Genomic DNA, 10,676 nt, shown 5'->3' on the forward strand with positions numbered 1-10,676 from the left:
GCGCCATTGGCCCGTTCAATTCCCGCGGCCGGCCAATCAGAGAGGCGGAGCGTGGCGGGGATTTCAAACGGCGCGGCCGCTCCCAGCCCACCCGGCTATGGCGGCGCGGCTCCCCACGCGGCTCCCCGCTAGCCGCAGGTCCCAGCCGGAGTACCGAGGTAAGGCTGCGGCCGGGGCGCTGGCTGCGATGGGTTCCCTGCCGCACTGTGCGCCCTCGCTGCTGGGTGAGGGGGAGCTCGCAAGCGAGGGAGAAGCGCAGGGGCAGCGCCCGTGTCAGGAGCTGGTTCGTTAACTGAGTTAACGGAGCGCTGCAGTGAAGGGGACAGACTTTAGCAACATCTCCTGTGACGGGGCAGGGGAATAACGATCTCTAAATAAAAGACGGAAGATTTAGATTAATTAGGTTGTATACAAGGGCGAGGTTATTTTGTTTGGTTATTGTGGAGTGGGTTTTTTTTGTCCTTTATGACACTAAATGTGAGACACTGGAATAGCTTGTCCAGAAAAGCAGTGGATGCCTCATTCCTGTAAACCTTTAAGGCCAGGCAGGACCAGGCTCTGAGCAACCTGATCTAGCTGCAGACGTCCCTGTTCGTTGCTGGGAGCTGTACTATATAACCTTTAGAGGTCCCTTCCAACTCAAACGGTTCCATGACTTGATGCACATTATGGTGATTTCTGAAACTTCAGTTCAGAATGATGGCCAAGACAAAGTCTGAAAGATTAAAAAATAGGCATGGAGAGGTTTGGCAGGAGACTCATGCCTGTGCTGGAAAGGAAGATAGTTGGTTTTTTTTCTTCTGTGAGTTTCTTGCACTGCTGAATGAATCTCTCTTTTGGAGAGAGGAACTCACAGCTTTGCACCTGAATGCCATAAACGGTTTCTTGTTCTGAATCAGTAGCTAAAGCTTTAACGTTCTGCCCTTTAATCCCACTGTGTGTGGCAGCTGCAAGGCTTGGAGACGTTAATTGTCCCCAGTTGCTTGTGGCTGCTTGACTTCTGCTTTGGGCAGGACTGTTCTATCCCAGCTGCTTCCAGTAAACTGAGGTCCCCAGTTCCCTGTGGAGGAAAGGACTCTAAAATGTAAAGATGGGCAATGTAAAGCTAAGGACGACTGCCAGTCTGCATGTAGTTAACCAGCAAGAACATGGGAAATAGGGTTATATTCTGGCATGAATTTCAGTAGTAAGACACTGAGAGCTGGTTTAAGACCTCAGAATCATACTGCACTGTTATCAACGTTCCCATTCTTGGTGCAACTTTTGTGCAGTCCTAGATGTCAATGTAAGAGAAGCAAGTGATTTTACTGGTTGTTGGGTTCATGTTTTCTCACATCTTTTAACAGTTCTCAAAAGTGAAAAGTGGACTTGCTAAACCAGCAGCAGGTATGTGAATGGCATCTACAGGCAAGCATCCAGAAAAGATAAAATAGAGCCTAATTTCCTACCGTTCTTCTCACTGATTGAGTGTGGGTTTCTAATAGTTTAGTAGCCAATGCAGAAAAACAGTTATTGTGTATAGCTGTAAAAATTATACTGAACTGCCCATTGGAGATAGACTTCCTTCAGAAATGAGAGATGTTTGTGAAAGCTGAAGAGTTGTCTGATCAGCAGTGTATATTTAACAATGTCTTGTTGCTTTCCTAACTATATTTTCTTCTTTTTCTAATAGGCAAAGTATGGCATTACTAGTTTAGCTGGGAATGTAACATAATGTGTCTTTTAAACCCACTAGAACAGAGAAGACAAAAAGTTGAGGAATATCTGTCAAGAAAAAAGACATTTTCGGGCATGCCCATTCACGAAAATGAGACATTAATCAGGTACTGTTACTGCCTGCCGTTGTCTATATTCCTTTTGGGAACTGTGTGGTTAGAAAGATGTGAGTGGCCGTTCCTGTGGAGAATCACAGTCAAAAGATGAGACTGTGCAACAAGAGTGGTAACCACATGGGTTTTTGGAAGTCCTTTTATTGTTAACAACTACTAAAAGTTTGTGTTAAACAAATTCACTGTTTTATAGACATAACTTTTATTGTCCATTCCATTGGGACTGAGGCACAGGATGACAAACTTAATTGTAGAACTCTTATATCAGATGCCACTGCCTCTACAGCACTTTTCTTGCAAATACCCTCTTTTCCCTTCTTTCTGCTCAGGTTTTGTTACATGTGTGTACAGTACAGTTGGTCTAACTTCACTATGTTTTGTAGTTATGCTTGCTCTTAACAGAAAGTATTACATCGATATTATAATAGAACTTAGGCTATGTGGTGGCCAGAAGATAGACATAACTTCCTGTGAACAGACTGTGGGCACCTACCAATGATCATTAATGCTTCTTATTATTTAATTAATTTTAAATACTTTCCTTGCTGCTGTCTGAAGTTTAGATGCTCATTATAGAGGACTTTGCAATAAGCAAGAATAGCTGCTTTAGAGTTGATGGTATTGTGAAGGAGTTCAGAAGGTGCCAGCTCTAACACTAGCTTGTGTTTTGGATTTCCCACTTCAGTGTTTTTGCAGTTAAGAATAAATTCCATAGTGAAGTTTCCTCTCTAAATGGAAGGCCTTGTTTACCGCTTTGTGTAGAAGTGGCATGCTCCCTATGTTGTTCAACAGCAGACAGAACATCTTGATGGTGCAAATTTAAATGAACACTGAGATGACCTTTGACTATAAAATGCCCATAATCACAAGAATAAAAATAATCTGCAGAGCAAGAGAAAGCATGTGCTTTTGTGTTGTAGAAAACTGTTTGGGGTTTTTATTTGTCTACTTTAATTGTATTAGTAATCTTGATGTAGTGTTTGATCAACTTGACTTTTTCTTGATTTCTGTTTATTTTGATATTCCCCTTGACCTATAGAAAACTTGATCTTTTGTATCAGGTAAGTTTGTGCTTATCCCCAAGCACAAGAATGATATCCGAAATAAATGTGGTCAGTTATCTTTTCTTCCCTGCCTCAGCCAGCTTTCTGTGGTGTGAGAAGAGATGTCTTGCAGTCCGAGCCATAATCAGTGCTTGCTTCAGTGTGATTTCAGCTTGTAGATTGTTGCCTGGACTGTATTCTTGTGTTGTTTAAGATATCTTTAATTTTACTTTTTTTTTAATGCAGTAGCAGAACTAGGAAAGCAGCTAGCAATAAACTGCAAGATAAAGCAAAGCTATCAGCATCTCCAAAGCAAGAAATGGTAAGTCTTTGGTAGTCAAATACTGATGGTACCTTTTCTGTAGCTACAGTGTTCTGCTCACTGAAGTCAAATACCTGAAATGTAACTTCCAGATCATGAGAATTTTGCAGGTGCAGAGGTGTGCTTAGTTAAGATTTTATTCAGTGATGGCTTAATGTATGGGATCATTCTGGTACTTAGTTTGTTCCTGGCTGCAGAGGGTATTAAAAAAAAACACCTTTACTGCAAACAAAGGTTCAATGCTTCACCTTCTCTTGAGACTCTTCAGAACTTTTTGGATATATTTTCAGTCTTCAGGGATGCTATTTAAAATCTTAACAAGATCTCCTTTCAGAACAGAGAAATCATCTATTGTGCTTGGGCACTTAAAAGCAGCAAAGCACTGAGTGTCTGTGGCTTTTCAATTGTAACGCTGGCAAATCTAATGTGATCAGAAGATGCTAAATATCTGTTCTGAATGCACAAGAATGCTTCTACATCATTCAGTTTAACTCTTCCAGAATTAAGATGCACATGGTTGTGCTGCTAGAAAACAGCAATATATGGATTCTTTTCCAGACTTTTCTTAGGAAAAGGGTGAGGAAAAGCTAGATGCCTGACTTTGCATCTTTCACCCTTCCATGAGCTCTGTCCATTGCTGTAGAGTAAGTTCTTTGGAGGAAGGCACTGAATGCACTTCTCATAACCTCTGAGCTGGGATTATGCTAAGAATGTACAGACAAGAGTTTCGGGGAGTAATAAGGGAAAATGACATAAAATAAGTATTTTTTTTATCTACAGCCCATGAATAACAAAAGTTCTTTCCATTTTAGTAGCACATCCTGATGGGCCTTATTAAAGATTTTATTCACTACCCACATTCATTGGGCTATCCATGGTAAAAGGGGGAATTGTACTGCTAATAAGTGATGGATTACTCAAACTGAGATATTGCTTTTGACTGCACACAGCCTAAAGCAAATTCTTACTGTGTAAGACTTCTTGGAAGGCAGTTAAAAGCTGACAGTGGCTTTAAAAGAGTTTTCTTTCTGTAGGGAGAATTTAGCCTTCTGGTTGGGCCTCTTTACTCCCAAGCAAACTTAAAATGATTGTTTAATTTTAGATTTGAGTTCTGGAATAGTAGTTGACAAATATTCTACTTATTGTGTATATATATGCTACTTCAGTACATACAATCACCTGTAGATTGGCATTTACTCTTAATTGATTCCCTTAAATATGCGACAGCCTCTAGGAAATTTAAATAACATGAACATTTAGTGTTTTCATGGAAATGCTTTTGATTTTAGGAGGATAAGGAGAATGCCAATGAGATTTCATGGGACCAATCAAGCAGAACTTCAGAAGAAAATATTTTAAAATCTTCTACTATCACACTGGCAGCAGAGATGAGCTATAATCCTGAAGATCATACTTCAGTGAATAAAGCCACTGAAATGAAGTCTCAGCATGTATTACTCAGCAAGTCCTTCTCACACATGAAAAACATAAAAGAGAAGCAGATGATGGCAGAAAAACACAGTTCAAATGTCAGCCTACCGAAGAAACCAGTGCTTGGTACATATCGTGGCAGAGTTATCCAATCCAAGATCAACTCCTTCCGGAAAGCAGCACCAAGGAGTGAAGGGGAAAAGAGTTCTTTGTCAGATGAGAAGCTTCTTACCTCTACCACCAAACCAGCAATGAAACCTTTGTCCAAGGGCAGCTGCCATGTTGTACTGAAGACTGACAAAGTCACAAATTCTGTAAAACCTAATTGTGTGCCATCATTACAGAGCAAACCACCTGTCAAACCTGCTGTTAACTTCCACTCCAGCCTAAACAAGCAGCCATCAACATCTGCTGTAGTACCAAAGAAATTATCAGTCCAAAAAGTGATTGACAAGAGGGGACCTCAGCCTCTGAAGGTTGCTTCTAAAAATTCTGACTACAGAACTCTAGGAGTGAAGAAATGTGAGGACCTTCGTGAAGATGGGAAACAAGCTCTAGCAAAGCAGTTTTCTGTTGTTCCTAGTGCTAAGACAGGACAGAATTATAAAGCTAACAGTGTCAAGAAATCTCTTTTTCTGAAAGAATCAACAGAGGAGAGAAGGTAACTGAACTAGTCACTGTGTTGTAGCTTGACCTTGTGAGGTATTTATAGATCAAGGTATCAACAGAAAATATATTTCTTGTTGTGGGAGAGCTGGATTGTTTGAAGTTGACTAGAGCTGTAGGCTTAATAGTGAGAAATTAAGATTCAGGCTAGTTGAAGAAGCTCTCTCAGCTTGCCTGTGCAATTAAAATTATTTACATGTAAAATATGTTGATTCCACTTTTTTCTTCAGGTTGAGTGATGTGACAGTCTTAAGAATGACAGTTACTCCTGTAAATGAACTGCATGCGAATGCTAGTGCTTTTAAAGTTTTATTTAAAAGTGTATGGACTGAAGAAGAGCACTTGTTAATGAAATAACTTTCAATTTGGTTAATGTGTTTCTGTATGATGTGAAGATTCATAATTTGGAAGTTTAGTATTGGTAGTACTCCTCATAAAATGTCACATTTACAAAAAAAAGGTTGGTCTTATGGCAAGAGGATTGAAATGAAATTAGATATGAAAACTGAATTACACTTAAACATCATTTTTGAATTTTAGAAGCTGTGTCCTATGCTGCACTCTGTGCTTTGTGCTCTTGTTTGAGTTCTGAAGTACGTGATGGGGGTTATGGAAGAGAGGTGGCAATGAATCATAAGTGGTTTTTAATCCTCTAAAAAAACTGAGGTCTGGAGCCTAAGACAATTCCTGCTGTTGGGAAGAGAGATTAAAGAATTCTGACCTGGTAGATACCTAAAGTAGGTGGAGCAATGCATGTGGTTCTGATATTTTTGTGCAGTTCTCAATGGCAACTGTATGCCTCTTAGGCTTAGAAGGATAGGACCAGGAGGACTATGTGGATACTCTTCACAAAGTGTGTCTTTATGTGACTTATTGCAATTAATGTCAGTTGATTGTAAAATAAGTCATAAAATCTGTTTCACTGCAGCTACTAATCTTCTTCAATACAGAATTCGCTTGGCTGAATGGAGGGCATCCAGAGGGAAAGTGATGAAGAGGCCACCTATGTCTGTGTTTCTGGGAACCCAGCCTAAGAATGAAGAACAAGAGCTCTCTTCTACTGGTTGTTCCTTAGATAAGGAATTAAACAGTGAAAAAGTCAACAAGACTCTTGCAGAATGTCTGCAGTTAGCTGAGCAGGTATCCTGGCTCTTGCCTACAAATTCTACTCATAGATCTTTTCAGTGTAGGAGTATTTTGAATGTGGTGGAACTGTGAAGCAGATGCAAGGGATTAATTGCTCCCCAAATGAAGCAATACCATAGGATATTGCTGACAGTTGGAAGGACTAGTTGTTACTCAACTTCACTAACTTGCAGAACTACACAATATAGTTAGACAACAATGGTAAAATCATAAAGTAGAAGAGCTATGATGTAACTAATCCAAAACATGTTTGCATTTGCAGAAACTTGCCTGGATTTCTGTAAGTGTTCATAAAGCATTCCATGTCTGTATCTATGGGCTATGCAGTTTTGTATGTAAGAGGAATAGCATAACTAGTTTTCATTTGGGAAGAATAGGTGAATGAGAATTCTTCAGCTCATGTTCGTAGTTGAGTCTGGTAAATATTTTCTATCTTCATCTTTCAGGATCACTTTTCAAAATAACAAAAAGCCCTTGGGTTTTTGGGTCGAAATGAACTAAAATGTAGCACTGCAGGATGTTCACTGCACTTGAATTTTTTTTTTTGCTTCAACTTCAGGGAAGTCAAGGTAACAAAGCACGTGCCATGTTGGAAGAACTGAGTGAGAACATTCCTGGAGCTAAAAAGTTTCCGAAATATTGGATCTGCTGGATGCGTCTTGAGCAGATGGGCCCTCCTGAAAAGCTTGTTGCTGGCTATGAGGAGGCTATTTTGGCAGGAGCAATGGTGAGCCACTTGTCTTGAAGTTTGAGGTTAGAAGCATGAAAGCGTGCTGTATATAAAATGCAGTTACTTCTGATTTTAATAAATACTTGTATGACAGAAGTCATATGACTTGCTTGAGCACAAGATTTGGATTTGGCTTGCTCTGTAATTGCTCTAGGTACCTTTCTGCTTTCAAGAAGAAAGGTTTAGCCTCATTATAGCAACATATGATATTCTGCTGAGAAAAAATAAAAGATTGGATTTCTACTCCTACTATAGAAATTTCAAACAGAACTCCGTATTACAGTACTGATGGACAAATTTCTTTGCTTTAATACCAGCAAGGTTCTAAGTCATCAAATACAGCTCTAGTTTGCTAAACACAGAAAATGTAGCATTAATTTATCTTCTGGCTTTGTCTGAAAAGCATCACATAAAGGACTAAGAGCATGAGCGCTGTACTACTTTCCCTCTAACTTATTTAGTATAAGTTAAAATCAATTTTTATTTTGGAGTTGTTTTTCTAAAACCAACACAAACTTTTTTCTAGCCGAGAGATGAACTACGACGTGTACTAATAGATACTATCAAGAACACTGAAAACCTGGTTGAGTCTGAGGATGGTAAGTTTGAGTGTTTCATATTAGCTAAATGTCTGGATTGACAAGCAGTGCAAGTTGTTTAAAATATTTGTGCCTATATTGATGGAAATTTCTCTGGTACTTAATTTGAAAGCAACCCTGTCTAAACTAATACTTGACTAGTAAATTTGTGGAGATGCTTTCATGTTCAGACTTTACTTAAACACTACCAAGTCAGTGTTGTTCAGCCTTTTTAGCCTGCGAATCAAATAGCTAACAACTTCTTTTATTTACTAAGTCAGTTGCCTCTATAGCATGTAAGATGTTTCAATAGCAGATGCATAGTGTTGGTTGGAAACATTGCAGTTTTTTGAAGCAAAGTAGCTATGTGAATTCCTCTTTGATACAGCATAGCCGGATAAGCATTTGATCTCAGAAGCTGACTGAAATACTCTATTCAGAGTTGCTGCTTTTGGGAGGGAAGGGAATGACTTCTTAGGATGTACTCAGCCTGAGTTTTCTTGAAAGTGACTAAAATGATTGGTAACTTAACCAAGTCCAAGACACAACAATTTATGTAACTTTAATTCTTGTGGCAAACTAACATTTCAGAGATCCCTGAAAACATCAGCTTCTCTGTAATCACAGCTATATTTTCTTTCCTGTTTCAGTTTTAGGGGGAGATGTGATAGAAACTCACTTAACTGAAGTAGTGGAAATGAGCAAGGAACTCAGTTCATCTGTTGAGCAGGTTCATGAGGCCTTCAAGGATCTTAACCATGATGATCAGAAAGCAGAGGATGATGACAACGAGGCAGAGACTGGCAGTGATGTGGTCAAACAGGAAGAAACAGACCTAGGCTTAAAACCAGAAGAAGCCATCTTGCCAAAGAAGAATAAAAAGCGCAAAAAAAAAGAACGTACAAAAAAGAAAGGGAAATGTGAAACAAAAGAGCAGAGTAAAGATACAGCTCAAACAGTTAATTCCCCGGAGAAGGATAATGGTACAGATTCTTTAGTGAGTTGTAATCCGTCTACCAACCCCTGTTTGGAAAGGTAAGATGACTTAAGGTAACTATGGGAAGGAAGTAGTGTCCGGGGCAAAATAAAGGTCTGTGCTATTGTGAAAAAGGGAAGCACTGTGTCGTATGTGAGAACATACGATTAAAAGTACTTGAGAATTTGGGTTTTTAGGATTGATTTTCTTCCCGCAGAGTCATTTCAAAAATAATTCCTTAATTCCTTTAAATAACTGATTTGTGTTGAAATGCCTCACTATAGTAGAGTGCCTTTGTAGCAGAGACAGAACTCTAGCTTTGGAGCCCCTAGAGCTGTACCAGTTCTACAGTGAGCTAGGAAAAAGAAATCAGGCATCTCCAGTTGTTTTCCTTTTCTAACATAAATGTGTTTGTATGTAAAAAAATAAAGGGTATAGACAAGATGCAACTGTCCTGTAATTGTGTTTTAATATGAAAATCTTGGGTGGTAATCTTAGGATGAAGAAGAAAACAGTTCGTTTTTTTTCTTTTGCCACAATGTTTTTTCTGAGACAACAGACTAGGGGAAGTTGTGCTCAGCTCTGGAATGTGCTGAGTTGGGCTGCTGGCAGTTGTCTGAGGGATTCTTCTTTACAAACTTTTCAGGTGTTTTACAAGGTTAAAGTTCCTTCCTGAGAAAGAAGATGGATATCCAACTTTATGGGAAAACCTGTTCACTGTTTTCTTTGGCTGTGGGGATATAGAGTTGAACAGGAATAATGATAACTTTGCTTCTGCTAGGTACTACAGAGGTAGCTTAATGTTCTTGTGTCAAGTAATTTGTTTCTTTTCTCAAGTGTGAAGATTAACTATGAAGGAAATGATTCTGATGCTAAAGATCTGAAGATTATAACCCCTTTGCGGTTCTCTCTACGGATTCGGGAGAAGATGTTCAAGTATTCAAATACTCCTAAAGATTCTCATCTCTCTTCATCTGATCAGCTGCAGGAACTGGAATCAAAACCAACTGCACTTATCCACAAACAGAATGATGAACTGGAAGAAACAAGTTCTGAAGTAGAAGAGTAGAAAGTAGCATTAACACTACATGATGGAGGAAGATATTGTATCTTTAAGAAAGTCTGGATGTCTTATTTCTTTAATGTTTCTTAGCAGCTTTAGGAGAGGAGCTATCTAAAGCTTGTGTAGATAGTCTAGAATGAGATCTGATTTTAGCATGCTTTTTTTTAAACTTGTATCTTAAAACTTTCGTGGTAAATCTAATGGACTGTTTGGTACTTAAATATCAAGTCCTCATGTTAAATCTGATTGTTACCTAAAGATTAGGCTTAATGCACTTCATATAACAGTTCAGTGACTATTAATAATATTTACTGTTATCTTGTTACAATTCCTATAAATTCTTCAGAATTGCATACTAATTCTTCATTTAAGGATCAGAAGTAACTTAGGAGTTCCAATAGGTAAATACTACAGAAATTAGCTAGTGTGGTGTACAACTAGTTTAAGCTGCAATATCTGTTTTTAGGGGGTATTTCAACAAAACTGAGTACAATCCCTTTAGTTAGCTAACCGTGAGTAATATCACAAATCTACCTTTCATTAGTCTGTAATATGGTAGAGTTATTAAACAAATCATCTGAACTGTGTGTGTCTTATTTATGGGCTTGGGTTTGGAAACTAATTGTAGCTTATGGCTACAACCCTGCGACTGAGTCTCTGGGAGTTATTTTAGCTGATTCTTGAATGAGAACTGTCAGCAGAAATTAGGGAATTCTTTCAGGCCTAAATAGACTGGTCTTCACAGCCAGCTGGAGCCTTCTGCTGGCTAAAAGAGGACTTGTTTCTCCTCAAGTGTGGGCTCTAGTGAGGAGTGTGAGCTGTTGCACAGTATTCTCTTCAGAGAGCTCTCCTACTCAAGGACAAGGAAATCCATGCATGCACTTCATGCCTA

The 10,676-nt window shown here is 39.0% G+C and overlaps 2 protein-coding genes across 2 annotated transcripts in view; one reads left to right on the plus strand and one right to left on the minus strand.

Moving 5' to 3' along the window:
* Window positions 1-10,676, minus strand: part of WDFY2 (WD repeat and FYVE domain containing 2) — a 270,430-nt gene that overhangs the window by 28,573 nt on the left and 231,181 nt on the right. The window lies entirely within an intron of this gene.
* CKAP2 (cytoskeleton associated protein 2) lies at window positions 81-10,357 on the plus strand. The gene is made up of 9 exons (XM_065730281.1): window positions 81-158; window positions 1,736-1,823; window positions 3,119-3,194; window positions 4,484-5,286; window positions 6,242-6,431; window positions 6,997-7,164; window positions 7,694-7,766; window positions 8,396-8,780; window positions 9,559-10,357. Exons 1-9 carry the CDS (start codon window positions 98-100, stop codon window positions 9,788-9,790), a joined length of 2,076 nt encoding a protein of 691 aa, XP_065586353.1. The 5' UTR covers window positions 81-97; the 3' UTR covers window positions 9,791-10,357.

Source organism: Cyrtonyx montezumae, unplaced genomic scaffold, assembly GCF_038088225.1.
Source record: "Cyrtonyx montezumae isolate F1298 unplaced genomic scaffold, pur_monq_1.0 scaffold_12, whole genome shotgun sequence".
NCBI classification, from domain to species: Eukaryota; Metazoa; Chordata; class Aves; order Galliformes; family Odontophoridae; genus Cyrtonyx; species Cyrtonyx montezumae.